This window comes from Procambarus clarkii, chromosome 78 (genome assembly GCF_040958095.1).
Source record: "Procambarus clarkii isolate CNS0578487 chromosome 78, FALCON_Pclarkii_2.0, whole genome shotgun sequence".
Lineage (NCBI taxonomy): Eukaryota > Metazoa > Arthropoda > Malacostraca > Decapoda > Cambaridae > Procambarus > Procambarus clarkii.
This window is the reverse complement of record NC_091227.1, coordinates 12,234,438-12,259,153: the sequence shown is the minus strand read 5'-3', so window position 1 is coordinate 12,259,153 and position 24,716 is coordinate 12,234,438. Positions and strand designations below refer to the sequence as shown.

Genomic DNA, 24,716 nt, shown 5'->3' with positions numbered 1-24,716 from the left:
TCACTCTGGTCCTCCAGTACTGTCACTCTTACTCTGGTCCTCCAGTACTGTCACTCTCACTCTGGTCCTCCAGTACTGTCACTCTCACTCTAGTCCTCCAGTACTGTCACTCTCACTCTGGTCCTCCAGTACTGTCACTCTTACCCTGGTCCTCCAGTACTGTCACTCTCACTCTGGTTCTCCAGTACTGTCACTCTTACCCTGGTCCTCCAGTACTGTCACTCTCACTCTGGTCCTCCAGTACTGTCACTCTTACCCTGGTCCTCCAGTAGTCACTCTCACTCTGGTCCTCCAGCACTGTCACTCTCACTCTGGTCCTCCAGTACTGTCACTCTTACCCTGGTCCTCCAGTAGTCACTCTCACTCTGGTCCTCCAGTAGTCACTCTCACTCTGGTCCTCCAGTAGTCACTCTCACTCTGGTCCTCCAGAACGTTCACTCGTATAATTGTCCTCCAGTACTGTCACTCTCACTCTGGTCCTCCAGTACTGTCACTCTCACTCTGGTCCTCCAGTACTGTCACTCTCACTCTGGTCCTCCAGTACTGTCACTCTTACTCTGGTCCTCCAGTACTTTCACTCTCACTCTGGTCCAGAGTCGTGTCTACTTCAGCTGATCTTACTAAAAATGGCCGCCAAGAAACGTACAGTACTATGTTTGCTCGGACTTAAGTGTGTACACAACTATTTTGGCAGGCCTGATGCCCGTCCTTTCTGCCACATCTGGACAAGGTTACGTATCATGCAAGACTACCCATCCCGAGTCTTTAATCTTCTGGGTTAGACTTGCAGCCTTGACAGTTTATCAGTCTTTAACACAGGAGAATTGTCAGCGGCTTTACAGATATGCTGATATTTATGAACAACCAAAAGACAGTAATTGCTATACAAGGTGACCAATCAGCAGCAGTCTCTCTCTCTCTAGCAGTACCATTCTCGAAAACACTCCACTAGTACATCAGCGATCATTCGTTCCTCGGCCGACTAACACTTAGTACATGTTCTCACAGCAAGCAGGTATTCATTCATTCAGTCAAGTCAAGTGTGCTTAAGAAAACTCTGTACTACACTTTTCTCCAGTTTAGTGTACCTAACATCATTGTTAGGTGACTAACACTAAATAGTGTTATTTATTAAAGTGTATAAACCTATTAAAAATATATGAGATTTAATTTCAGTTTCTAGGTTCAGGCTTCAAAATAAGCTGATGTAGGATAAGAGCTCTTAGCTTGTACAACAACTTTTCCATTTCTCATTATAGTAGAATGCAGGAAGAGTCGCGTTGTTATTGCTAGACTTAGGCTCTGCTGTTAGTATTTCTGGGAGTTGGTACCGTCTGCTTAAGCAGATCTGACTAAATGTAAATTTTGTCAGCAAATCTATTCGCATGCACTACGCCATTATGTCATGGTATGGTTAGAAAATAAAAATAAAATTTCAAATGGCTAATGTTCAAGAAATTTCCATTTCCGAAGTTTGCTTGTTGTAGACAGAGTACATAATGTGCACGCTCGCACGCTGCAAGTTTCTTAGGCTACTTGCCTACCTCATGAACATACGCTGTAACAATAAATGCAGAGCTATAATTAGACTGGTAACTTTTTAGCTTGATCACAGATTTTACGCAAATTAAACTCCTTGTCACGCGCTCACCACAAACGAAAATTGCTTATCTTGAAGAACATTTGGCTTCTGTTCCTGAACCCATTGCGTGACTGTTCTTTCTTCCACAGCCATTAGGAGGAGAATGGAGTTCATAATTAACTAATTAAAAATAAAACAAAAACATGTAAGCCTAGTCATTTAGGGGCACCAGTGTTTATCCTAATGAACATTAATCCTAATTTAATAAAGAGAGAGACAGACAGACAGACAAATCAAAATAGCAGATACATGGAGACAGCGAGGCAGGGCGGGTGATGTTCACATGGATAACGAATGAATCGGGGCATTTTCATAGCTCACCTGACATGCCCCTTCGCTATCACCTATGAGAGGCCAAACTACTGCCGAGTAACCCTTAAGATGTAAGTAACTGACATTTTCGGGTGCACAGGATCAGACTGAAACTACGTCAAATGATTTATGTGACTAGCAAACAAAAGAAAATTTAGTCGTGTTCATATAACCTAAAATTATTAGCAGCTGATATATATCTGGCAAAAAATACCTAATCGGAAGATAAACATTGTTATTATATTTATAAACACTCATTAATTAAAAGAACTTTGACAATTGTGGCATAATTACGTCCGAGAATAAATGATCGAAAAACGAATTTTATATCACTTTTGGAATTTTTCTTGTTTTCTTGTTTTTTAGTAACACATTTAGGGGCATCTGCATTTTGGCAGCCACACTAGACTATATGAAAGGGAGTACAGTGTGTCAAAAACTAGCTACTCGATGCTAAAAATCCCCATCACACAGAATGGATAGTCATACAGAGGCATGTGACAAGTAGTCTGCGCCGGCAAACTGAGTGCATTATGAGGATATCATCATGCCCATAAATTTAGGTTTGAAATCTGAACAAATCATAACTTTTTATATTAGTGCTTTCATGTCTTTGGGAGTCAGAAAATTCTCTTCTATCAGACCTGAGTGTTTGAAACAGTATAGTTTTGACAGCAGAGATGGGGATACCTAGGTCTAATTCAACTTCATCCTTGTTACATGCTAATTTAGCTGCAATGTCTGAGCCATTATGATGGGTTATATTTATGTGTGATGGTATCCATAAAAAGGAAATGCGAAACCCTTTATTCTGCAGCAATTAGGTTATTTATAATTGCTAGTATGAGGTTCTTGCTGTCGATCTTTCAGAAGTTTTCAATTGCTTGAAAAGCAGATTTTGAATCACAAAATATTATTGCTCCTCCTATGTTTTTTAATGTTCTGGTAACTAGTTGTAGTGCCGCCAGTTGTTTGTGTGGAAGTCAGCCAGTTGTTTAACCTGACACCGATAGTCTGTGTGCAAATAATATTTCTATAAAACTTCCAAGCTGCTGCAATCCGTCCTGTAGACGACTGGACTGAGCCATCGGTGTAGACACAGTGCTCGTGAGATCTTAAATTTTCGATGGAGGAGGCAATTGTTTCAAGTGTGACAGCTTTGAGAAGAGCAAGATTCTAATTACCTTTCTTGGTGACGGGTGTGTATGATACTTGAATGGTGGGGTACAAATAAAGGGGAATATCGGAGACAGATAGATTGCACTTAAAAGGAATGTTGAGTTTGATGAGATTGTAGGCATTTTTACTCAGTCATTTATCATAAAAGGAATGAGTTGGTATGTTGGTTCCAGTCAATAGGGTGTTAACAGCATTGAATAATTTGTCTCTGAGCATTACAGGACATGTAGGTCTCTCATGACATTAAGGCAACAAGTTGTGTTGACCTGCAGCAAACTCTATGAGCAGGAACTGGGGCATGACCTCGCACACTACATCACCGAATGCCCAGTTATCAGACCATTCAAACCCATTGCATGAGGTACATGAAGCTTAGCAATTACTTTCTTCACTCTCGTGTTCTTGAAGATATCCTCATATTGCACCCAAAATTTACCAGTGTGGGCTACTTAACATATGGCCCTGTATGACTAACCATCCTGCGAGATGGGGACTTCTAGTACTACTGTTACCTTATTCACTCTTGTGTTCATGATATCCTCATAATGCACCCAGAGTCTGCCAATGCAGACTACTTATCACATGCCTTTGTATGACTAACCATCCTGTGTGATGGGGATTTTTAGCATCACGTAGCTAGCTTTTTGACACACTTCTTCATATAGTCTAGGGCAGCTGTACAAATTCAGGTATATGTGTTAATAAAAAAAACAAAATGGTTGGAAGCTTCAGTTCTTCCCTCATGTTGATTATTCTTGTGCTTCTTGGGGCACCAAGAATTATCCTCATGGCTTCATTCTGTACTACTTCAAGTTTGTCCATCACAGAGGCGGGGAAGTTAATTACGTGCAAGGCACGATAATCAATTAGAGATCTAACAAACATCATATAGAATAATTTAGCATATTTAATATTGATACCAATAGCATTTCCTCTCATTATGGTAGGAAACATCTTTAAATTATGGGATGACTACTGATATAAATTGCAAGTCATGACATCGATGATATCAGAATTTAGTTATCGTATATATAGTATAACGTATATATTTAGTATCCTAGGCCTGGTCTGATCGATCGATGTCGATAGACCTGGTATATCGAGGCCTGGTCGAGGACAGGGCCGCGGGAACGCTAAGCCCCGAAACCATCTCAAGGTAACCTCAAGGTAGCATGTGTCATTGGATGCAATATGTTGCTTTGTTTTTGTTGTTCATATTTTTAACTCATTTGCAAAGGAGAAACTCATACAAATGTTTGTCTTTTGTTAATGTTGGAATTGATCACGTGAGAGTATAACAGTTCTTTCTGGAAACGAGCAGTCTAAGGGTCAATAGGTATTTTATCAAACATGCAAGGTTTATAAATAAATAGGCGCTATATGATATACTAAATTTGTAAACACATTAAATGTGTTCAACAGTTAATATGCCCTACCTTTATCTGTTTTGTGTTGAGAGGGGGGGGGGAAGAAGCAATACAAGACTGTTATTCTATTTTAGCAATAGCAGTAGGTCGAATAGTTTCTCGACAATTCCTTAAAATCCGTGATATATATAACTTCAGAATTATGCGAGAAACTATTGCATAATTTTAATAAGAAACTTATTAAACTGTCGATCAGTCGATTTTCAACTTTCTTCTGTGATACGATACAAAAGCGTAGTACAGTATATATTTACAGTCCTTTTTTGAGCACCGGGGCTTAATTTCCCAGCGTTTAGCCTAGCAAGCGTGGCGAAGAGTTTATAAATAGGATGAAGATGATAGTGTGAGTTTGGCCCCACTACCCCCAGCAGACACTTGGAATGTGGCCTAGCCTCTCACTCCACACATGTTGAAACACCTGCCCTGCTATACTGGCGTCGTCTATGGTAGTCACAACACCTATAGCCTAATATCTTTGTTAAGGCCATGTCAGCAACCCTTCTCTTGCGCACACCAAGTGTGAACTCACAAATAAAGTTTTATAGTAAACTTGGAAACAGTTCGTTAGTGTATTTAGTAGGTGTTTTACTCACCGTCCGGAGGAAGGAGACGTCATCTTGCTCGGAGGAGCCTTCACTGTCCGCCATAATGACGCTACAGTCACAGTGATCAAATATGAAAAAACACTCTTACACTGATAAGAAGTCCATACCACGGTGATTAGCGAGCAACCTTATTTCATGGTTGCCTGCGAGATAGAGGAGGCACGAGGCACGACTGGTGGCCAGGCAGGAGCGGCCGGAGTGGTGGCCAGGCCAGGCCGCATCCCTGGCGCCCCGGACTAAACTTAGCAGCCGCGATGCCACACGCCTCCACCACCCGACACTGCCTCACCGCGCCACCATATCCACTCACACCCACCTCCACCTCCACCTTTACATAATACCCAACCTTTATCCCACTACTTTCAAACTTTACGTTCCACATAATTCACTCTCTTACCGTGTCATTTATTTAATCATCCAAATTAATATTTTTAAATAATGTTGACTGGGGGAGAATGAGCAGTTCTTAAACGCCGTGATCAACATTCTGAATAATAGAGTAATAATATCAAGCAGTAATTCAAATAAAATTTCCTAATACATTCATTTCCCGCGCAGGGAGGTGAAGGGAAGAGCTGCAGGTCATGCAGGAGGTGAAGGGAAGAGGTGCAGGCCATGCAGGAGGTGAAGGGAAGAGCTACAGGTCATGCAGAAGGTGAAGGGAAGAGGTGCAGGTCATGCAGGAGGTGAAGGGAAGAGTTGCTGGTCATGCAGGAGGTGAAGGGAAGAGCTACAGGTCATGCAAGAATTGAAGGGGTCCATTAGGTACGTTTTTCAAAATGGTTCGATTTCAATCAAACAGTTTTGACGAGTTATATATGAAAAGGGTTTCATGTGGTCCAAGTCTCAACATCGTAGCATAAATAGGAAGGGAGAAAAAATATTGAATTATGTGTCAACAATTTTCCAAAATGGTCAAAAACGATTATCAAACACAAGTGTCAACTGAAATCATGTCTATGACTCTCAGCTATCACAATAGCATATATTAAAAAAATTATAATTAGTTTTATAAAAAAAAATAAACAAATTGATTTTTTTTAATTGTATTTTTTCTTATTTGTTTATCGTAGGATTTGCATGAAACTTATACACCTGACTGCACGTAAGCCTATCTGTAAGGGTGCCAAGGGGACCAGAGGAAATTGGTTGATGTCAACCTCAGCCACAGATGGCAGCACCTTAGACTTTATTTTTACTTATTTTTTCAAGTAGCATAAATCTTCGTATAACTCTTTCATTGTTTTCTCAATTTACATGAAACTTACACCTTATATGTAAAGTTTATGTCTCTAAAATCTGGGGTTAGCGTTTTTTCCTGCGTTTATTTATTGATTTTATAATAGCAATAAACATGATATATTTGCATAATTTTGGTAGGGAACTTTGACTATTTGTACTAGGAAAACTAAAGATGTTTTTGAAAATCCCCCACTACAGATTCTTTATTATATGCTAATGTGTCAGAAAAGTGTCATAGAAATAATTTCATTTGAAACTTGAGGTTGTTATAAGGATTTGAAAATGTGTAAAATTCGTTGAAAAAAAGAACAAAATCTCCCTTCCTATTTAGGCTGCAGTACTGAAACTTGGAACAATTGCAGCCCTTCTCATATACAACCAGTCAAAAAATATTGATTGACATTGAACAAATTTTAACAAACTATTATAATGCCCCCTGAAGGGAAGAGTTGCTGGTCATGCAGGTGAAGGGAAGAGTTGCTGGTCATGCAGGAGGTGAAGGGAAGAGTTGCTGGTCATGCAGGAGGTGAAGGGAAGAGTTGCTGGTCATGCAGGAGGTGAAGGGAAGAGCTGCAGGTCATGCAGGAGGTGAAGGGAAGAGCTGCTGGTCATGCAGGAGGTGAAGGGAAGAGTTGCTGGTCATGCAGGAGGTGAAGGGAAGAGGTGCAGGCCATGCAGGAGGTGAAGGGAAGAGTTGCTGGTCATGCAGGAGGTGAAGGGAAGAGTTGCTGGTCATGCAGGAGGTGAAGGGAAGAGTTGCTGGTCATGCAGGAGGTGAAGGGAAGAGCTGCTGGTCATGCAACAGGTGAAGGGAAGAGCTGCTGGTCATGCAGCAGGTGAAGGGAAGAGCTGCTGGTCATGCAGGAGGTGAAGGGAAGAGCTGCTGGTCATGCAGCAGGTGAAGGGAAGAGCTGCTGGTCATGCAGCAGGTGAAGGGAAGAGTTGCTGGTCATGCAGGAGGTGAAGGGAAGAGTTGCTGGTCATGCAGGAGGTGAAGGGAAGAGCTGCTGGTCATGCAACAGGTGAAGGGAAGAGCTGCTGGTCATGCAGCAGGTGAAGGGAAGAGCTGCTGGTCATGCAGGAGGTGAAGGGAAGAGCTGCTGGTCATGCAGCAGGTGAAGGGAAGAGCTGCTGGTCATGCAGCAGGTGAAGGGAAGAGCTGCTGGTCATGCAGGAGGTGAAGGGAAGAGTTGCTGGTCATGCAGGAGGTGAAGGGAAGAGTTGCTGGTCATGCAGCAGGTGAAGGGAAGAGCTGCAGGTCATGCAGGAGGTGAAGGGAAGAGTTGCTGATCATGCAGGAGGTGAAGGGAAGAGCTGCAGGTCATGCAGGAGGTGAAGGGAAGAGCTGCAGGTCATGCAGGAGGTGAAGGGAAGAGCTGCAGGTCATGCAGGAGGTGAAGGGAAGAGTTGCTGGTCATGCAGGAGGTGAAGGGAAGAGCTGCAGGTCATGCAGGAGGTGAAGGGAAGAGCTGCAGGTCATGCAGGAGGTGAAGGGAAGAGCTGCAGGTCATGCAGGAGGTGAAGGGAAGAGCTGCAGGTCATGCAGGAGGTGAAGGGAAGAGCTGCAGGTCATGCAGGAGGTGAAGGGAAGAGTTGCTGGTCATGCAGGAGGTGAAGGGAAGAGCTGCAGGTCATGCAGGAGGTGAAGGGAAGAGCTGCAGGTCATGCAGGAGGTGAAGGGAAGAGCTGCAGGTCATGCAGGAGGTGAAGGGAAGAGTTGCTGGTCATGCAGGAGGTGAAGGGAAGAGCTGCAGGTCATGCAGGAGGTGAAGGGAAGAGCTGCAGGTTTATCCCACCGCTGCCACCATTGTAACACGGGTACGGGTTTCTCTCTTTCTTTACTTCCTTCTTTCTACTCCCTCTACCCGTATTCTTACTTTTATTTCTAAACCAAGGGACTCCAAAACTTTTAACAAAGCCAACTCCACGCCACGTGGTCCTAAGACGATTGACCGACTTAGGATTCTACACCCAGTATGACGTGACCTAAGCTCTGAACAAAACCCTAGAGTCACCTCTGCTGCCACCACCAGACCAGTAATACAAGAGCAATGATCGAGGTCTGGATCGATCACGCTAATTAATCAACCTAGGGGCTTGATCCCCACTATAAACGATGACCTTGAGTGTGGAATAAATTACACGGTAATGATAATTCCGATTCGATGTTAGAATCGGCGCCCAATGCAACTCCGCCTCGTGTGGACCACGTGACCAGGACAAGTATACACATAAAACACATGGAAACAATAAAATGCAAATTAATAACAAATTTAATTTATTAAAAGAAAACTAAGACAAAATCTAAATAGGTTCACTCCCTATCACTTTAACACTCCCTACTTGACCTGAATGGCAAATGAGAAGACTATTTCTATACATAACCATAGCAACTATACCTTGGGCGACCAGCTAGATGTCTTGGGGAGAGGTAAGATGTTTGACCTCTCCCAGCTGCTCCCGTATTCACACTGATCTTTTCTCGTCTGGCCTAGCCCAGACTAGAACCTTGTATCCTTCCGCATCGCTTACCCAGTTACTTTAGCAAGGTTAAGTTATAACAATTAAACTCTGTTTGTACTGAATTGATCCAGACTGGTTGAATTATTTTACTGAATTAAATTACAAACATCTAACGGCAGAGCTGTTCCCGATCACAAAAATGGTTATTAAAACTTTGAGAAATATTAGACATGTCAACCCTGCTGACCTATGACCGCCGGTCACTCCGCCTCAAAAGTTAGATCTGATTCGTGACGTCACTGATGGTGACTTAAACTCAATAATTAGAATACTCTTGATATTGTACCCAGTACTATTATACAATACAATTTTAATGCAAAATGAATAAAGGCTAATTTTCTCTAAATTCCTGAATACTATAGGATGATTCATTATACGCAGATATGAACAAAGCGTCGGTTATTTCCACCGCGAATTCCCCTGGGGGTCAGGTCACCATGCGGCTCAGCTTCCCATTCTCTTTTGTCGATAAACCACTCTGGATAATTCTTACAACAGCCTAGTCTGTTACAAGGTCATGCAGGAGGTGAAGGGAAGAGCTGCAGGTCATGCAGGAGGTGAAGGGAAGAGTTGCTGGTCATGCAGGAGGTGAAGGGAAGAGCTGCAGGTCATGCAGGAGGTGAAGGGAAGAGCTGCAGGTCATGCAGGAGGTGAAGGGAAGAGCTGCAGGTCATGCAGGAGGTGAAGGGAAGAGCTGCAGGTCATGCAGGAGGTGAAGGGAAGAGCTGCTGGTCATGCAGGAGGTGAAGGGAAGAGCTGCAGGTCATGCAGGAGGTGAAGGGAAGAGCTGCTGGTCATGCAGGAGGTGAAGGGAAGAGCTGCTGGTCATGCAGCAGGTGAAGGGAAGAGCTGCAGGTCATGCAGGAGGTGAAGGGAAGAGCTGCAGGTCATGCAGGAGGTGAAGGGAAGAGCTGCAGGTCATGCAGGAGGTGAAGGGAAGAGCTGCTGGTCATGCAGCAGGTGAAGGGAAGAGCTGCTGGTGATGCAGGAGGTGAAGGGAAGAGCTGCAGGTCATGCAGGAGGTGAAGGGAAGAGCTGCAGGTCATGCAGGAGGTGAAGGGAAGAGCTGCTGGTCATGCAGCAGGTGAAGGGAAGAGCTGCTGGTCATGCAGGAGGTGAAGGGAAGAGTTGCTGGTCATGCAGGAGGTGAAGGGAAGAGCTGCTGGTCATGCAGGAGGTGAAGGGAAGAGCTGCTGGTCATGCAGCAGGTGAAGGGAAGAGTTGCTGGTCATGCAGGAGGTGAAGGGAAGAGCTGCTGGTCATGCAGCAGGTGAAGGGAAGAGCTACAGGTCATGCAGCAGGTGAAGGGGAGAGCTGATAATGTTCACTTGCTGAAGGCAATATCTTCAATATGATAGTAACAAAACACAGTCCTCCGCGTTCTCGACTCATAATCGGCAATTCCGGATTCTAGTCCCGGGCCGGACAGAAATGGTTGGGCTAGTTGCCTATTACGTAATGCCCCCTGTTCACCTAGCTGTAAATCAGTAAATAGGTATCCAGGAGTTAGTCAGCTTGTGGGGGTTGCATCCAGGGGAGAGTCAGTAATTTGACCTAGGGGAGGAAGGGGACCTGGATACCCTAGGGGGTATCAGGTCCCCTTCCCCTAGGGAGGGAAGGGGACCTGACTTGGAGTGTCAGTAATTTGACCTAATATGTATACACACTTGCTGGAGGTGTAGTGGAGACCGAGGCATGAAGACTCCTGGTCGATGGACGCCAGCATCACGTCATGGAGAGTCTTCTCCTCTACAGGGACGGGACGCTGCTCCTACACAAACTGTTGGTATATATTCCAGGAGTGTGCGGTGGCTGTTAACAACCAGAGGAGAGTGGCTGAGGCTCACATGGCATCATGGATGCTGACAGTGAAGCCTGACCGACGTCAACGCCTCAGACAGCTACAGACGACCCTTGCCCTGGATGGGACGCACAACGCCCAGGTCTCCTCCCGAGGACACTTCCACTGAGGACACAACACCGGACATTGTTGTCGTTGTCATCAACTCTGCGCCAGATAACTGCGGCTTTGCGAGTCTCCAACCGCATAACTCCAGCAGCCGGTCCTCAGGCAACCCGTCGTCAGGCAGCCCATCCTCAGGCAGCCCGTCGTCAGGAAGCCCGTCGTCAGGCAGCAAGTCCTCAGGCAGCAAGTCCTCAGGCAGCTCATCCTCAGGCAGCCCATCCTCAGGCAGCTCGTCCTCAGGCAGCAAGTTCTCAGGCAGCTCATCCTCAGGCAGCAAGTTCTCAGGCAGCTCATCCTCAGGCAGCCCATCCTCAGGCAGCCCGTCCTCAGGCAGCTCGTCCTCAGGCAGCTCGTCCTCAGGCAGCTCGTCCTCAGGCAGCCCATCCTCAAGCAGCCCGTCCTCAGGCAGCCCGTCCTCAGGCAGCCCGTCCTCAGGCACCCCGTCCTCAGGCAGCCCGTCCTCAGGCAGCCCGTTCTCAGGCAGCCCATCCTCAGGCAGCTCATCCTCAGGCAGCCCGTCCTCAGGCAGCGAGTCCTCAAGCAGCCCGTCCTCAGGCAGCCCATCCTCAGGCAGCCCGATCTCAGGCAGCCCGTCCTCAGGCAGCCCGTCCTCAGGCAGCCCGTCCTCAGGCAGCGAATCCTCAAGCAGCCCGTCCTCAGGCAGCCCATCCTCGGGCAGCCCGACCTCAGGCAGCCCGTCCTCAGGCAGCGAGTCCTCAAGCAGCCCGTCCTCAGGCAGCTCATCCTCAGGCAGCCCATCCTCAGGCAGCGAGTCCTCAGGCAGCCCGTCCTCAGGCAGCGAGTCCTCAAGCAGACCGTCCTCAGGCAGCCCATCCTCAGGCAGCCCGATCTCAGGCAACCCGTCCTCAGGCAGCCCGACCTCGGGCAGCCCGACCTCGAGCAGCTCGTCCTCGGGCAGCAAGTCCTCGGGCAACAAGTCCTCAGGCAGCAAGTCCTCAGGCAGCCCGTTCTCAGGCAGCAAGTCCTCAGGCAGCCCGTTCTCAGGCAGCAAATCCTCAGGCAGCCCGACCTCAGACAGCAAGTCCTCAGGCAGCCCGTTCTCAGGCAGCAAATCCTCAGGCAGCCCGACCTCAGGCAGCAAGTCCTCAGGCAGCCCGTTCTCAGGCAGCAAGTCCCCAGGCAGCAAGTCCTCATGCAGCCCGTTCTCAGGCAGCCCGTTTTCAGGCAGCAAATCCTCAGGCAGCCCGTCCTCAGGCAGCCCGTCCTCAGGCAGCCCGTTCTCAGGCAGCAAGTCCCCAGGCAGCAAGTCCTCAGGCAGCCCGTTCTCAGGCAGCAAATCCTCAGGCAGCCCGACCTCAGGCAGCCCGACCTCAGGCAGCCCGTTCTCAGGCAGCAAGTCCCCAGGCGGCCCGTTTTCAGGCAGCAAATCCTCAGGCAGCCCATCCTCAAGCAGCCCATCCTCAGGCAGCAAGCCCTCGGGCAGCCCGTCCTCAGGCAGCCCGTTCTCAGGCAGCCAGTCCTCAGGCAGCCCGTCCTCAGGCAGCTCGTCCTCAGGCAGCTCGTCTTCAGGCAGCCCGTCTTCAGGCAGCAAGTCCTCAGGCAGAAAGCCCTCAGGCAGCCCGTCCTCAGGCAGCAAGTCCTCAGGCAGCCCGTCCTCAGGCAGCTTGTCTTCAGGCAGCTCGTCCTCGGGCAGAAAGTCCTCAGGCAGCTCGTCCTTAGGCATCAAGTCCTCAGGCTGTTCGTCCATAGGCAGCAAGTCCTCAGGCAGTCCGTCCTCAGGCAGCGCGTCTTCGGGGAGCTCGTCCTCAGGCAACAAGCCCTCATGCACCTCGTCCTCAGGCAACAAGCCCTCAAGCACCTCGTCCTCAGGCTGCTCGTCCTCGGGCTGTCCGTCCTCGGGCAGCAATGCCTCAGGCAGCCCGTCCTCAGGCAGCTCGTCCTCGGGTGGTCTGTCCTCGGGCAGCAATGCCTCTGGCAGCAAGTCCTCAGGCAGTCCGTCCTCGGGCAGCAAGTCCTCAGGCAGCCCGTCCTCGGGCAGCTCATCCTCGGGCGACCCGTCCTAATAAAAAAGGTTTATTGCCTGTTGATCCGGCAGCCAAACCTCATTAAAAAGGTTTAATTTAAGATTTTTTTTTACGAAATAATTTAGGTTTACGGATAAAAACATTTTACACACGATTCTCAACTGATGATTTCGAACATTTCTCGAGACAGTACTCGCTGACGTTCTCTGTTCGACTCGCTCCTCTTTAAATGCTTTTCCCAAGAGCTACAAATACAAATAATTGGCAACAAAACCTTACCTAACCTACGCTTAACTATACACAAAATTCGTATATTTACTTATTTATTTATTTATATATATACAAGAAGGTACATTGGGTTTGTGAGAATACATTGGATAGTACAGTATTTACAATCTTGTAAAGCCACTAGTACGCGCAGCGTTTCGGGCAGGTCCTTAATCTAACAGATAATTTTAAGTAGGTAATTTCTATCAGAATTGATAAATGATAAAAAATACATTGCAAGAGAAAAATGAAATGAGAGAGCTTAGTAAGTATATTAAAGCACATTGTTATATTAAAGCTCTGATTGATTACATTGACAGCTTGATTGGTAATTTAAACAAGATTAATAGACACCATACAGCAGATTGACAGCACATATAAGACAGCAATGATCACAACGGTAAAGATGTTCAGATTGGGTACATAAAGATTGGGAGACTGGGTAGCAATAGATACAGATAAACAAGATTAATAAACACCATACAGCAGATTGGCAGCACATATAAGAAGACAGCAATGATCACAATGGTAAAGATGTTCTAATTGGGAACATAAAGGTTGGGAGATTGGGTAGCAATAGATACAGTGCAATTTTAAGGCAAAAGGTAAAAACTATGAATATGAAATTAGGTACTTTTTAGTATTGATTTTGAATGATGTAAAAGTTGGACAGCTTTTCAATTCAATAGGGAGTGAGTTCCATAAACTGGGTCCCTTTATTTGCATAGAGTGTTAACACAGATTAAGTTTAACTCTGGGGATATCAAAAAGATATTTATTTCTGGTGTGGTGATAATGGGTCCTATTACATCTGTCCAGGAAGAGTTTCAGAGCAGGATTTGCATTAAAGAACAGGGTTTTGTAAATGTAGTTGACACAAGAGAATTTATGGAGTGAGATTAAGTTTAGCATGTTTAGGGAGTGAAACAAGGGGGCTGAGTGTTGCCTGAAAGCAGAATTTGATATTATTCTGATAGCAGATTTTTGCTGGGTGATGATGGACTTGAGGTGGTTTGTTGTGGTTGAACCCCATGCACAGATACCTTAGTTGAGATAGGGATAGATTAGTGCATAATATAGAGAGATGAGAGCAGAGTTAGGTACATAATATCTGATTTTGGAGAGTATACCAACTGTTTTAGAGACTTTCTTAGTTATGTGTTGTATGTGGGTGCTGAAGTTGAGTCTCTTGTCTAGGAATAGGCCAAGAAACTTTCCATCATTTTTATTGCTAATGTTTACATTGTCTATCTGAAGCTGAACTGCATTGTTGGATTTGCTTCCAAATAAGATGTAGTAGGTCTTTTCTATGTTAATTGTTAGTTTGTTGGTTGACATCCATAAGTGGACTTTTTTTAGTTCATTATTAGCAACATTATTTAGTGTATGTGGGTTGGGGTTAGAGTAGATGAGGGTAGTATCATCAGCAAACAATATAGGTTTAAGAATGTTAGAGACATTAGGCAGATCATTGATGTATATAAGAAATAGAAGAGGTCCCAAGATGCTGCCCTGTGGCACTACAACGGTTATTGGTAGAGTGGGAGAGGTTATATTATTGATGGCTACACATTGGTGTCTATCACTAAGATAGGATTGGATATAGTCCAGTGCATGGCCTCGGATTCCATAATGATGGAGTTTACATAAGAGGTAATCGTGATTAACAGTATCAAAGGCCTTTCTCAGGTCAATGAAGAGTCCAATCGGAAACTCATTTTTGTCAAGGGCTGAGTAAATTATATCAAGGAGACTAATAATTGCATCGTTGGTACTCTTTTGGGAGCGGAAGCCAAACTGACAGGGGCTAAGAATGTCGAATTTTACGACATTTTACACGAATTTTATATACAGCAATAGACAGTATATTAAAATTGATGAATACATTTTTGGAGAGGGCGGGTGGTTGGTCGAGCCTGGCCTAGGGACAGATTGCCTTAGGCTACACTGCCTGTCCAAGCGGCGACCGCCCAGCCCCACAAACACATTCATCAATGTTAATGTAAATTCAAATTCGGCATTTTCTTTTATATAAATTAACTACTAGGGTTACTCACGTACACCCATGTCTCTCTCGCCCCTTCCCCACTGCCCTCTTTCCCTTTCTCCCCTCATATTGTCCTTGTCCCTTTCTACCCTCATATTCTCCTTGTCCCTTTCTCCCCTCATATTGTCCTTGTCCCTTTCTACCCTCATATTCTCCTTGTCCCTTTCTCCCCTCATATTCTCATTGTCCCACTCTCCCTTCATTTACCGCTTGACTCCCTCTCCCTTCATATTCTCCTTGTCCACCTCTTCCATCATGTTCCCCTGGTCCCCCTCTCCCCTCAAATTCCCCTTGACCCCCCCCCCCCGGTGTGACGATAACAACTCCACCTGTTGAGTGAGGTATCTCGATAGCAACGCCATCTGTGGACCTACACTCTAACCCTAACTCTTTTAGATGTGAAGAGGACCATCTGTTGGCGGAGGTGTGACAAGGTCAGTGCCATCTGTAGAATGTTTCAGATCATAACTCATTAAGAAGGTGGGCCGACGACAATGCCCCCTGGTGAGGGAGATGACAGTATCAACGTCATCTATTGCCTGCAACCAATCTTATTTTTTGTTCCTTATTTATTTATTTATTTATTTATTTATTTATTTATTTATTTATTTATTTATTTATTTATTTATTTATTTATATACAAGAAGATACATTGGGTTTGTGAGGCTACATAGCATAGTGCAGGCGATGAGTCACAATAACGTGGCTGAAGTATGTTGACCAGACCACACACTAGAAATTGAAGGGACGACGACGTTTCGGTCCGTCCTGGACCATTCTCAAGTCGATTGAGAATCGACAATCGACTTGAGAATGGTCCAGGACGGACCGAAACGTCGTCGTCCCTTCAATTTCTAGTGTGTGGTCTGGTCTACATAGCATAGTATTTACAATCTTGTAAAGCCACTAGTACGCGTAGCGTTTCGGGCAGGTCCTTAATCTAACAGATAATTTTAAGTAGGTAAATTCTAGCAGAATTAATAAAATGATAACAGATAGATTGCAAGAAAAAAATGAGATGAGAGAGATTAGTAAGTATATTAAAGCGCATTGATATATTAAATCTCTGATTGATTACATTGACAACTTGATTGGTAATTTAAACAAGATTAATAGACACCATACAGCAGATTGATAGCACATATAAGAAGACAGCAATGATCACAATGGTAAAGATGTTCGGATTGGGTACATAAGGTACCTAAAGCCTACTAATTCCACTGATGTCAATGAGATAATCCTTTCCCTTAAAACCAAGTCTAGTGCCCTCGAGGAGATACCAACTTTAATTTACAAAAAAGCCTCCAGATCTTTAGCCCCTGCTATTGCATTGCTCTTCAACAAGTCACTTGAACTCCAAACCTTTCCAGACATTCTAAAAAAGCAAGAGTAACACCTGTCCACAAATGTGGTGATCTCACAGATGTTAACAACTACAGACCTATATCAATCCTGCCTAACTTGTCAAAAATATTTGAAAAACTAATCTACAAGCAGCTTTACTCTTTTCTAGCCAAACACAATATACTTAGCTCTTGTCAATATGGCTTCAGACCCCAAAAAGCACTAACGATGCACTTATTAGTATGATTAACTTGATTCACGCAGCTCTTGATAAAAAGGAGTTCCCTGTTGGGTTATTTGTGGACCTGCGTAAGGCTTTTGACACTGTCAACCACCAAAACCTTCTTCTTAAATTACATCATTATGGAGTCAGAGGACACTCCCTGCAATACCTCAAATCTTATCTTACTGACAGGCTCCAGTATGTTTCTGTGAATAATACAATTTCTCCCACCCTACCCATCAACATTGGTGTTCCTCAGGGCAGCATACTTGGCCCTCTCCTCTTTCTCATCTACACTAATGACCTTCCAAATGCCTCCCAACACCTCAAACCAATTCTATTTGCTGACGACACAACCTTCATTTACTCGAGTCCTGACCCCTTTGCTCTAAATGCCACAGTAAATACTGAGCTAAAGAAAGTACATCTTTGGCTAACTGCCAACAAACTCACCCTTAACATTGACAAAACGTTTTATATTCTGTTTGGCAATAAATCCTCTAATCAAATAAATCTCAAAATAAACAATACCCAAATTTGTAACAAATTAGATGGCAAATTCCTTGGCGTTCTCATTGACCACAAGCTGAATTTCTAGGAAAACATTCTAAATATATCAAAAAAGATTCAAAAACTGTTGGCATTCTTTCTAAGATCAGATATTATGTACCCCGCCCTGCCCTGGTGACTCTCTATTACTCCCTCGTCTATCCATATCTCAACTATGGTATTTGTGCTTGGGGTTCTACTACCCAAAATCATTTACGTCCTCTAATTACTCAACACAAAGCTGCTATTAGAACAATATCCAACTCTAGCCCCAGATATCACTCGGTACCCCTACTCAAATCTCTGAATATGTTAGATATTAAGTCACTGCACATTCTCTCATGTGTATTATACATATATAAAACGCTGAACTGTAATGCCAATCCTGACCTCAAAAGATTCATTGAAGGTTGTAACAGAACCCATGAGCACCACACCAGAAATAAATACAGTTTTGATATTCCTAGAGTACGACTTAATCAAACTAGAAATGCTCTTCAAATCAAGGGACCCAGAATGTGGAATGACCTTCCCAACCATGTTAAAGACTGTACCTCTCTCAACCAGTTTAAGATAAAAACGAAGCACTACCTAATAAATTCCCTGTAACTTACCTTACCCCACTGTTGTCAACCCATTTGTTTTTTTTTTTCAAAACAACGCTGTTTGAATGTAATTGTCTGTAATAATTTGTAATTGTATTTGTGCTGTTTTTTCAGCCATGTTCCCCCCTCTTTTACCTCTATTTTTATTTGTTATCAACACATTTTATTCTTTATACCCATTAGTATTAAGCTTTAGTCATTATTGTTTTTCCTGCCCGAAACGCTTTGCGTAATAGTGGCTTTAGGCATTGTATGTACTAGCTCTATCTATAAAGCCAACAAACTTTGTAAAATCTCTTGTATGTATGTACCTTACCTAAATAAATATAAAGATTGGGAGATTGGGTAGCAATAGATACAGTGCAATTTTAAAGCAAAAGGTAAAAAACTATGAAGATGAAATTAGGTACTTTTTAGTATTGTTTTTGAATGACGCAAAAGTTGGACAGCTTTTCAATTCAATAGGGAGTGAGTTCCATAGACTGGGTCCCTTTATTTGCATAGAGTGTTTACACAGATTAAGTTTGACTCTGGGGATATCAAAGAGATATTTATTTCTGGTGTGGTGATAATGGGTCCTATTACATCTGTCCAAGGAGAATTTCAGAGCAGGATTTGCATTTAAGAACAGGGTTTTGTAAATGTAGTTGACACAAGAGAATTTGTGGAGTGAGATTATGTTTAGCATGTTTAGGGAGTTAAATAAGGGGTCTGACTTGTCTGAAAGCAGAATTTGTTATTATTCTGATAGCAGATTTTTGCTGGGTGATGATGGACTTGAGGTGGTTTGCAGTGGTTGAACCCCATGCACAGATACCATAATTAAGATAATGATAGATTAGTGCATAATATAGAGAGATGAGAGCAGAGTTAGGTACATAATATCTGATTTTGGAGAGTATACCAACTGTTTTAGAGACTTTCTTAGTTATGTGTTGTTTGTGGGTACTGAAGTTGAGTCTCTTGTCTAGGAATAGGCCAAGAAACTTTCCATCATTTTTATTGCTAATGTTTACATTGTCTATCTGAAGCTGAACTGCATTGTTGGATTTGCTTCCAAATAAGATGTAGTAGGTCTTTTCTATGTTAATTGTTAGTTTGTTGGTTGACATCCATAAGTGGACTTTTTTTAGTTCATTATTAAAAACATTATTTAGTGTATGTGGGTTGGGGTTAGAGTAGATGAGGGTAGTATCATCAGCAAACAAAATAGGTTTCAGAATGTTATATACATCAATGATGTGCCTAATGTCTTTAAGAAATAGGAGAGGTCCCAAGATGCTGCCCTGTGGCACTCCAACGGTTATTGGTAGAGTGGGAGAGGTTATATTACTGATGGCTACACATTGGTGTCTATCACTGAGATAGGATTGGATATAGTCCAGTGCATGGCCTCGGATTCCATAATGATGGAGTTTACGTAAGAGGTAATCGTGATTAACAGTATCAAAGGCCTTTCTCAGGTCAATGAAGAGTCCAATCGGAAACTCATTTTTGTCAAGGGCTGAGTAAATTATATCAAGGAGACTAATAATTGCATCGTTGGTACTCTTTTGGGAGCGGAAGCCAAACTGACAGGGGCTAAGAATGACGAATTTTACGAGATAGGAGTAGAGCTGTTTGTAGATAATGTTTTCAAATATTTTTGACAGTATGGGTAGATTTGATATTGGTCTATAATTGTTTATGTCTGCCGGATTACCTCCTTTATGAACTGGCGTTACTCTTGCTTTTTTAAGGATATCAGGGAAGGTATGACACTCAAGGGATTTGTTGAACAGCAGAGCTATAGGTGGTGCAAGGGCATGGGAGGCGCTCTTGTATATAATGGATGGGATTTTACTGATGTTCCCAGCTTTGGTTTTTAGTGAGTGTATGATGGACACAACATCTGTCGGGCTGACTGGTGAAAGGAGAAGAGAGTTTGGATAGCTGCCTGAGAGATATGTGTTAATATGTGTCTGAGTCTGTGGGATTTTACTGGCTAGGTTAGCACCAACCGATGAAAAGAAGCTATTAAATTCATTCGCCATTTCTAAATCAGTTGACGGTGTAAGGTCATCCTTAGAGAGTGTTATCTGGTTGTGGGAGTGTTGTTTAGTTCCTAGGATGTTAGAGATGGTATTCCATGTGCTTTTCATGTTGCCTTTCGCTTCTTTGAATCTAGTCTCATAATATGAAAGTTTAGCTTTTCTTATGATACTGGTAAGCACTGATGAGTACCTTTTAACTACTTCCTTTGTAACTAGGCCAATCCTAAATTTCTTTTCATATTCATGTTTTTGTTGATTGATTTGATTATGCCACTTGTGAGCCACGGTTTTTTTTTCTTTTATCAGTTACTTGTTTGGTAAGGAGGGGACAGTGAGTGTTGTAGAGGCTTAGAGTTTTGGAGAGAAAGAGGTTAGTTAATGAGTTTATATCCTGTGTATTATTAAATTCAGATTCCCAGTTAATATTGTGAAGTGCATTAGAAAGATTGCCTAAAGCTGATTCACTGTGTAGCCTGAGAGTTTCTTGCTTTCTGGTGGTGTTGTGTCCATGTTTGCTATGAGGAAGGTAGGATAGTGGTCAGTTGTTCTGTCATAGATTACCCCAGATGTAAGGGGAGCTGTTATATTAGTCCATAAGTGATCCAAGGTAGTGGCAGATGTTTGAGTGACTCGGGTGGGCTTGGTGATTGTGGGGATTAGCATACAGGAGTGCATGCTGTTACGGAAATAGTCAACTTGAGGGTTATTTTGAAGACCCAGGTCAATATTGAAATCACCTCCCAGAATGATGTGATTTTTGTTGAGATTGTTATTTATGATAAGATTTCTTACGTTGTCAGAGAATAAAGCTATGTTGGTATTAGGAAATCTATAGATGGCACCGATAGTCAGGGAGGATTTAAGGGATTTACTAGAGAACTTGGCAAAGGTATATTCACAATAGTCGTCTCTATCACTAATGACACTATTGCAGATGAAAGTATCTTTGTAATATATTTCTGTGCCACCTCCTTTTTTATTAGGCCTGCAGTTATGAATGGCTTTATAACCAGCTAAGTTGTAGAGTTGGGTATTCTTATCCTTCTAGAGCTTATGTCTCTATTTTACACTTTTAATTAGTGGAACCTTGATGTTATATTTGTTAATTAATTATTATTGCTTATTAATATTAATGCTACTTTACAGTTATTATCCAGTCCTAACTTTGAGCATAAACTGTTTTCAGTTTGACATTCTACTCACTCGCTGCACTTCCTCCCTGGGGCTATTTGTCGTTATTTATTATTGTATTATATTATTATTATCAATTCATATTATTACGGTTACAGTTAAGTTTTATTTATTATGAGCTAAACTATTAACACGACATTGGCTTCCCAGCTCCTAAGTTTGTATTATTTTGTAATAACTTTGTGTTTTACAGTATTGTATTATTACATAATTTCATGTATTAATTTTGTCTATTTTCCAATTACTAATCTGTGGCCCATTGTTGCTATATTTGTTACTTTTATCTCGTAATGTATTCTAGCATCGTTTATATTGCGTACCGCCGCTCATGGTGCCCGCTCTCTGGAGGACCCGTCCTGTATCGGGTTCTCAGTCCCACCTCCTAGTACTTGGAGGGAGTATGGTGAGATTTCTTCTTTCTCTAGTGTTCAAGTCACTATTAGCCTACTATACTTGGTGGTACTTTGACTTTGTATTGTTAAGGTATTCACTACATTCCATTATTATTAATTTATTATAGTTTCGGTATTGTGGCTTCCCCCCCCCCCACCCCCCTGGTGCCGTGCCCGTCTGTCCTATTTTTTTTTTTTTGAGATATATACAAGAATTGTTACATTCTTGTACAGCCACTAGTACGCGTAGCGTTTCGGGCAGGTCCCTGGAATACGATCCCAGCCGCGAAGAATCGTTTTTTCATCCAAGTACACATTTTACTGTTGCGTTAAACAGAGGCTACAGTTAAGGAAATGCGCCCAGTAAATCCTCCCCGGCCAGGATACGAACCCATGACATAGCGCTCGCGGAACGCCTATGCATTAGGCGGGCCTCGGCCCTTTGTCTCTTCCTGGGCAGGGCTCCGTCTTAGTGGGGGCCTGTCAGTCTTTTCCCCCCTCTAGCTGGGGAAAGCTTTAGCTTTATTTATTTATTTATTTATTTATGCATATACAAGAATGTACATAAGGAATGTGAGGATACAAATATGGTAATTACAGTCTTGTAAAGCCACTAGCACGCGCAGCGTTTCGGGCAGGTCCTTAATCTAAGAAAATTTTAAGGAGGTAAATACTTGCAAAATTTATAGACAAAAAAATGATAACAGATTACATGAAATGAAAAAAAAAAAAGATGAGAGAAAATTGTAGGTACCGTATATTAAAGCACATAGGTAGCTAAGATTGATTGCAATGGCAGCTTAAAATGGTAGTTGACAACAAATTGGTAGGCACAATACAGCAGAAACAATATAAGATTGATTGCAATGACAGCTTGAATGGTAGATGACAAAAATTGGTAGTCACAATACAGCATATGGCTAGCACATAAAAGAAGACAGCAATGAACACAATGATAAGGTTGTTTGATATTACATAAAAATTAGGAGATTGGGTAACACTAGGTACAGAGCAAATTTAAAGCTCAGTGTAGGAAACTAAGAAGATGAAGTTAGGTACTTTTTGGTTTTGCTTTTAAATAAGGCAAAAGTTTTACAGTTTTTCAATTCACTAGGGAGTGAGTTCCATAGACTAGGTCCCATAATTTGCATAGAGTGTTTACACAGATTAAGTTTGACCCTGGGGATATCAAAGAGATATTTATTTCTGGTGTGGTGATAATGGGTCCTATTACATCTGTATTACATCTGTTTCAGAGCTTCAGTTATCTGGGCCCCTTCGCTGGGCCCGGCGTTACCTTCATGATAGCTCCCAGATTCCCTCAAGAAGACTTTAAGATGAATACAAGACGACTCCGGCACGACCTAAATGACTTTCAGAAGGCTTCTAGACGGTTCCAAGATGGCTTCAAGATGACTTCAAGATGACTACATGATGACCTCCTGATGACTCCCTGGTGACTTCCCGATGTCTTCAGGATGACTTCCAGATGACTTCAAGTTGCCTGCAAGTTGACTTCAAGATGACTTTACGATAACTCCAAGACGACTCCTAGATGACATCATGTTGACTTCACGATGACACCAAGATGACTTCAAGACGACTTCATGTGGAATCCAAGACGTCTTCACGATGACTTCAAGATGGCCTCTAGTTGGCGTCAGGACGACTTCGGGACGCCCCCAGGATGACTTTAGGACAATTCCAAACGACTTACGGTGGCTTTAAGATCACTTTGGTGAACCTTAAAGATGTATTCAGGCTGGCCGGGCCTATAGTGTATTCTTCAGTTCCCCCATTCTGCCTTGGGGGTGCCGTTTTCTTTCTCACGGGGCTCGGCTGTGGTCCCCCGCCTCCTATTTCTTCCAAGCTCCTACGCTACTTGTTTGCGGTCGACTACAAGATGACTTCACGATGACCCCAAGATGACGTCTTGATGTCAGCATGATGACCTCACGTCGGCGTCACGATGACTTCAAGACGACTCTAGGACGAATCCAAGACGTCTTCAAGATGACGTCTTCCAGGGACAAGTCCCAGACGTCTTCCAGGGACACATACTAAACATATCAAAAAAAGTTTCAAAAACTGTGGGCATTCTTTCTAAGATCAGATATTATGTACCACGCCCTGCCCTGGTGACTCTCTATTACTCCCTTATCTATCCATATCTCAACTATGGTATTTGTGCTTGGGGCTCTACTACCCAAAATCACTTACGTCCTCTTATTACTCAACACAAAGCTGCTATTAGGACAATATCCAATTCTGGCCCCAGACATCACTCGGTACCCCTACTCAAATCTCTGAATATGTTAGACATTAAGTCACTGCACATTCTCTCATGTGTATTATACATATATAAAACGCTAAACTATAATGCCAATCCTGATCTCAAAAGCTTCATAGAAGGTTGTAACAGAACCCATGAGCACCACACCAGAAATAAATACAGTTTTGATATTCCTAGAGTACGACTTAATCAAACCAGAAATGCTCTACAAATCAAGGGGCCCAGAATGTGGAATGACCTTCCCAACCATGTTAAAGACTGTACCTCTCTCAACCAGTTTAAGTTAAAAACGAAGCTATACCTAATAAATTCCCTGTAACCTACCTTACTCCTCTATTGTCAACCCATGTATGTTTTTTTTTTTTTTTTTTTTTTTTTTTCAAATCAACGCTGTTTGAATGTAATTTTCTGTAATAATTTGTAATTGTATTTGTGCTGCTTTTTCAACAATGTTCCCCCCTCTTTTACCTCTATTTTTATTTGTACTCAACCCATTTTTTTCTTTTTACCCATTAGTTTTAAGCTTTAGTCATTAGTGTTTTTTCCTGCCCGAAACGCTTTGCGTAATAGTGGCTTTAGGCATTGTATGCACTAGCTCTATCTATAAAGCCAACAAACTTTGTAAAATCTCTTTATGTATGTACCTTTACCTAAATAAATTATTATTATTATGACTACAAGATGATCTCTAGATGGCGTCCGGACGACTCCAAGATGCTAGCAGGATGACTTCAGGGCGATTAACAGACGACTTCAAGAAGCCTTTCACGGGGCTCGGCTGGGGGTCACCCCCCCTCTCACCACGCTCACGTTACGTCTCCCTACCCTGCGTGTTGGCGATCGACTACAAGACGACTTCACGGTGACTCCAAGATGACTTCTTGATGTCCG

General features: G+C 43.2%; 2 protein-coding genes across 2 annotated transcripts in view; one reads left to right on the top strand and one right to left on the bottom strand.

The window, feature by feature from the left end:
* LOC138357483 (ryanodine receptor-like) overlaps positions 1–5,389 on the bottom strand; it is a 253,397-nt gene extending 248,008 nt beyond the window's left edge. Inside the window, exon 1 of the mRNA XM_069314340.1 lies at positions 5,154–5,389. Coding sequence (XP_069170441.1) covers positions 5,154–5,207 — 54 coding nt within the window. The 5' untranslated portion in view covers positions 5,208–5,389. The remainder of the gene's footprint in view (positions 1–5,153) is intronic.
* A 3,055-nt stretch (positions 5,390–8,444) lies between these two features.
* On the top strand, positions 8,445–22,959 carry LOC138357482 (spermidine/spermine N(1)-acetyltransferase-like protein 1; the record flags this gene model as incomplete). The annotated part of the gene is made up of 5 exons (XM_069314339.1): positions 8,445–8,457; positions 8,764–8,852; positions 10,948–11,934; positions 12,026–12,970; positions 22,789–22,959. Coding segments are annotated over 5 exons (2,205 nt in total), but the record flags the coding sequence as incomplete, so codon positions are not given.
* Between the last annotated feature and the right edge of the window lie 1,757 nt (positions 22,960–24,716).